The sequence below is a fragment of the Oncorhynchus masou genome, unplaced genomic scaffold, assembly GCF_036934945.1.
Source record: "Oncorhynchus masou masou isolate Uvic2021 unplaced genomic scaffold, UVic_Omas_1.1 unplaced_scaffold_3928, whole genome shotgun sequence".
Taxonomy (NCBI): domain Eukaryota; kingdom Metazoa; phylum Chordata; class Actinopteri; order Salmoniformes; family Salmonidae; genus Oncorhynchus; species Oncorhynchus masou.
In genome coordinates, this window is record NW_027010331.1 from 26,449 (window position 1) to 32,448 (window position 6,000).

General features: G+C 44.8%; 1 protein-coding gene across 1 annotated transcript in view; it reads left to right on the plus strand.

Moving 5' to 3' along the window:
• Nucleotides 1-3,679, plus strand: part of LOC135534756 (uncharacterized) — a gene marked incomplete at its 5' end in the record, with an annotated part of 29,344 nt that extends 25,665 nt beyond the window's left edge. Inside the window, one exon of the mRNA XM_064961639.1 lies at nucleotides 3,207-3,679. Within this exon, the coding sequence (XP_064817711.1) occupies nucleotides 3,207-3,317 (111 nt within the window). The remainder of the gene's footprint in view (nucleotides 1-3,206) is intronic.
• Between the last annotated feature and the right edge of the window lie 2,321 nt (nucleotides 3,680-6,000).

A 6,000-nucleotide genomic window follows, 5' to 3' on the forward strand; every position in this document is an offset into this window, starting at 1 on the left:
GCCATATAAGGAGACATTGGAACACAGCGCATTCAAAATCTGGGGCATTTCCTGTATGAAATTTCATCTTGGTTTCGCCTGTAGCATTAGTTCTGGGGCACTCACAGACAATATCTTTGCAGTTTTGGAAACGTCAGAGTGTTTTCTTTCCAAAGTTGTCAATTATATGCATAGTCGAGCATCTTTTCGTGAAAAAATATCTTGTTTAAAACGGGAACGTTTTTTTATCCAAAAATTAAAAGAGTGCCCCCTATATCGAAGAAGTTATTGCAGGGAAACTTAAATCCATTTTACCTCATTTCTACCAGCATGTAAAATGTGCAACCATAGGGGAAAGAAACTCTGGACCACATTTACTCCACACACAGAGATGCGTACAGAGTTCTCCCTCAACCCTCCATTTGGTGAAACTGACCATAACTCTATCCTCCTGATTGATGCTTACAAGCAAGTACCAGTAGACTCGATCAATACGGAAGTGGTCAGATAACGCAGATGCTAAGCTACAGGACTGTTTTGATAGCACAGACTGGAACATGTTCCGGGACTATTCCAATGGCATTGAGTAGTACACCACATCAATCACTGGCTTCATCAATAAGTGCAGTGACCGTACGTACATACCTCAACCAGAAGCCATGGATTACAGGCAACATCCGCACTGATCTAAAGGTAGATCTACCGCTTTCAAGGGCGGGACTCTAACCCGGACGCTTATTTGAAACCCCGCTATTCCCTCCGATGAACCATCAAAGAGTTAAAGCGTCAATACATGATTAAGATCAAATAGTACTACTCTGACACTCGTTGGATGTGGCAGGGCTTGCAAACTATTACGTACTACAAGGAAGCACAGCCGTGAGCTGCCCAGTGACGCAAGCCTACCAGACGATCTAAATGACTTCTATGCGCACTTCGAGGCATGCAACACTGAAGCATGCATGAGAGCACCACCTGTTCCAGACGACTGTGTGATCACACTCTCCATAGCCAATGTGAGTAAGACCTTTAAACCACTCAACATTCATAAGGCCGCAGGGCCAGACGGATTACCAAGACGTGTACTCCGAGCATGCGCTGACCAACTGTTCAGAGGAAGGCCCTAAAAACTGCCAAAGACTCAAGCCACCCTAGTCATAGCCTGTTTTCTCTGCTACCGCACGGCAAGCAGTACCCGAGCAACACGTCTAGGTCCAAAAGGCGTCTTAACAGCTTCTACCCCCAAGCCATAAGACTCCCGAACAGCTAATCAAATGGCAACCCAGACTATTTACATTGACCCTCCCCCCTCATTTTTATGCTGCTGCTGCTGTCTGTTTATTGTCTGCTTATGCCCTGACTGTTTGTGGTATATGGTGACAGATTGTGGTAAATCGCGTCATTCTGTCATTGCACCACACTACCACTAGGGGGAGTTAGACCGCTGATCTATACGTAGTATAAACTGTGGCACAAATTGACTTATTTTCTCCTCAATTAATGGATGTGTTTTCAGTCTGAGAGTCTCTCTTCTCTGGCACTAGAGTCCTGCATCAGGCAACAACAACAACATGAGCTGGCGGGATTTTTTAAAATAGGCAAGGTGGGCTTTTGGTTTCTCTATTTTTAGACAATACGAAACATCAACATCCAAACGTGTTTTTCCGTCACGAATTTTAAACAGGATAAAGCATTGAGGCTGACATTTTGTTGATTTTAATACGACGGACAAATTTGTAATAATTTGTATATAGCCTCCACATTGGCTCTGTACCAGTACCCCCTGTATATAGCCTCCACATGGACTCTGTACTGGTACCCCCTGTATATATCCTCCACATGGACTCGGTACTGGTACCCCCTGTATATAGTCTCCACATTGACTCTGTACCGCTACCCCCTGTATATAGCCTCCACATGGACTCTGTACTGGTACCCCCTGTATATAGCCTCCACATTGACTCTGTACTGGTACCCCCTGTATATAGCCTCCACATTGACTCTGTACTGGTACCCCCTGTATATAGCCTCCACATTGGCTCTGTACCAGTACCTCCTGTATATAGCCTCCACATTGACTCTGTACTGGTACCCCCTGTATATGGCCTCCACATTGACTCTGTACTGGTACCCCCTGTATATAGCCTCCACATTGGCTCTGTACCAGTACCCCCTGTATATAGCCTCCACATTGACTCTGTACTGGTACCCCCTGTATATAGCCTCCACATTGACTCTGTACCGGTACCCCCTGTATATAGCCTCCACATGGACTCTGTACTGGTACCCCCTGTATATATCCTCCACATGGACTCGGTACTGGTACCCCCTGTATATAGTCTCCACATTGACTCTGTACCGCTACCCCCTGTATATAGCCTCCACATGGACTCTGTACTGGTACCCCCTGTATATAGCCTCCACATTGACTCTGTACTGGTACCCCCTGTATATAGCCTCCACATTGACTCTGTACTGGTACCCCCTGTATATAGCCTCCACATTGGCTCTGTACCAGTACCTCCTGTATATAGCCTCCACATTGACTCTGTACTGGTACCCCCTGTATATGGCCTCCACATTGACTCTGTACTGGTACCCCCTGTATATAGCCTCCACATTGGCTCTGTACCAGTACCCCCTGTATATAGCCTCCACATTGACTCTGTACTGGTACCCCCTGTATATAGCCTCCACATTGACTCTGTACCGGTACCCCCTGTATATAGCCTCCACATGGACTCTGTACTGGTACCCCCTGTATATAGCCTCCACATTGACTCTGTACCAGTACCCCCTGTATATAGCCTCCACATTGACTCTGTACCCGGTACCCCCTGTATATAGCCTCCACATTGACTCTGTACCGGTACCCCCTGTATATAGCCTCCACATTGACTCTGTACCGGTACCCCCTGTATATAGCCTCCACATTGACTCTGTACCGGTACCCCCTGTATATAGCCTCCACATTGACTCTGTACCGGTACCCCCTGTATATAGCCTCCACATTGACTCTGTACCAGTACCCCCTGTATTTAGCCTCCACATTGACTCTGTACCTGTACTCCCTGTATATTGCTATTGTTGACTTGTTACCCCTTTTTTCTCTCCAATTTCGTGATATCCAATTGGTAGTTAGTCTTCTCCCAATACAATTTGATTTGATTTTGATACTTCGTTGGACTGTTAAACCCATGTTATCCTGTATCTTGTGTCTTTCCTAGGAGTTCTCAGAGGAAGACTACCTGGCCATAGTGAACGGCTGGAGAGACAAACTAAAACGCTGCAACACTGGGGACCAACGCTGGGGTCTATTCCACGCAACTAGGAACTGAGAGAGAGGAGAGAAGTATCCCTTCAGGAGGGAGGGTTCAGTGCCTGGTCCCAGCTGCTACCAGATCAACTAGAGGTGCTTACTAGACATCAGTACCCTCTCGTCTGAGATGATCTTGTGGCACGTACAGATTGTGAAGTATTTGAAAAATGGTCGTTATCCAGGTACCAGTCTAACTGGTGTCTTTGGTTTGAAAGTTGAAAATGATATTTTTCCCAAAGTAAATTTTATTAGACATTTTAACTTTGTGTAAATTTGATCCGACTATTTTTTTGTTATCAAATGTGAATGTGAATCATTTCCCAGTCTGTACTATCAACATACCATAGTTTGGTAACTTTTACAAATAAAACGTTGAAAACACTCTGTTGCCTTGGCTTGAATTAGTTTCTGTCTGTCCTTGTTGCTGCCTCATTGTACTGTCTTCATGGCAAAAATACTTCTGTATTTACTTGTATTTACTAGGTCTCCCACTGGGCGGAAGTAAAGAGGTAGGCTAAGATTCAAATCTAATATGCAGTATATTTAATAGCAGGATTCTGTGAATTATTAAGCCTGTTACGTTACATTTGTGTTCCCAACTTCTAAAGGTATCACCATTATCACTATGTCACCATTTTCACCATGGTCACCATTATCACTATGTCACCATTATCACCATGGTCACCATTATCACTATGTCACCATTATCACCATGGTCATCATTATCACCACGGTCACCATTATCACCATGGTCATCATTATCACCACGGTCACAATAATCACAATGGTCACCATTATCACCATGGTCACCATGGTCACCATCATCGCTATGTCCACCATTATCACCATGGTCACCATCATCACCATTGTCACCGTTATCGCCATGGTCACCATCATCACCATTGTCACCGTTATCACCATGGTCACCATCATCACCATTGTCACCGTTATCACCACGGTCACCATCATCACCATTGTCACCGTTATCACCATGGTCACCATCATCACCATTGTCACCGTTATCACCACGGTCACCATCATCACCATTGTCACCGTTATCACCATGGTCACCATCATCACCATTGTCACCGTTATCACCACGTCACCATCATCACCATTGTCACCGTTATCACCATGGTCACCATTATCACCATGGCCACCATTATCACCATGGTCACCATTATCACCATGTTCACCATTATCACCATGGTCACCATCATCACCATTGTCACCGTTATCACCATGGTCACCACGTTATCACCACGTCACCATCATCACCATTGTCACCGTTATCACCACGGTCACCATCATCACCATTGTCACCGTTATCACCATGTCACCATCATCACCATTGTCATTATCACCATCATCATCACCATTGTCACGTTATCACCATGGTCATCAATATCACCATCATTATCACCATTGTCACCGTTATCACCATGGTCATCATTATCACCATGGTCACCATTATTGACCATGGTCATCATTATCACCATTGTCACCGTTATCACCATGGTCATCATTATCACCATTGTCACCGTTATCACCATGGTCACCATCATCACCATTGTCACCCGTTATCGCCATGGTCACCATCATCACCATTGTCACCGTTATCACCATGGTCACCATTATCACCATGGCAACCATTATCACCATGGTCACCATTATCACCATGTTCACCATTATCACCATGGTCACCATCATCACCATTGTCACCGTTATCACCATGGTCACCATTATCACCACGTCACCATCATCACCATTGTCACCGTTATCCACGGTCACCATCATCACCATTGTCACCGTTATCACCACGGTCACCATCATCACCATTGTCACGTTATCACCATCGGTCACCATCATCACCATTGTCACCGTTATCACCACGTCACCATCATCACCATTGTCACCGTTATCACCATGGTCATCATTATCACCATGGTCACCATTATGACCATGTCCACCATTGAAAAAGTCTTGAAAACTTGATTGCTGACATGCAACACATTTTGGGACTAACATAAGGCTCCTTAACAGCTCCTTCCCCCAAGCCATAAGACTGCTGTTTTTACACGTATCTATTCATAGTCACTTTACCCCCTACATGCACAAATGACCTCAACGAACATGCACCCCCTGCACATTGACTTGATACCAGTACCCCCTGTATATAACCTCCTCATTGTTATTTTATTGGGTTACTTTATTACATTTTTACTTAAGTTTATTTAGTAAATATTTTCTCAACTCTATTTCTTGAACTGCGTTGGTTGAGGGCTTGTAAGTCAGCATTTCACAGTGAGACTCTACCCGGGCGCATGTGGCAAATTAAAATGTGACTTGATTTATCAACAATTGATGAATGAAACAAATACCAAAAGACAGTTAATTAGTGGAGTTCTCCTTTAACTGGGGAAAATAACCTACCCAACCCTGCCTATGAAGTACACTACCTCTGACCCAGAGTCCTATAGGGAATAGGAGATCCTCTGACCAGAGTCCTATAGGGGAATAGAATCCCTCTGACCAGAGTCCTATAGGGAATAGGATCCCTCTGACCAGAGGCCTATAGGGAATAGAATCCCTCTGACCAGAGGCCTATAGGGAATAGGATCTATCTGACCAGAGTCCTATAGGGAATAGGATCCCTCTGACCAGAGTCCTATAGGGAATAGGATCCCTCTGACCAGAGTCCT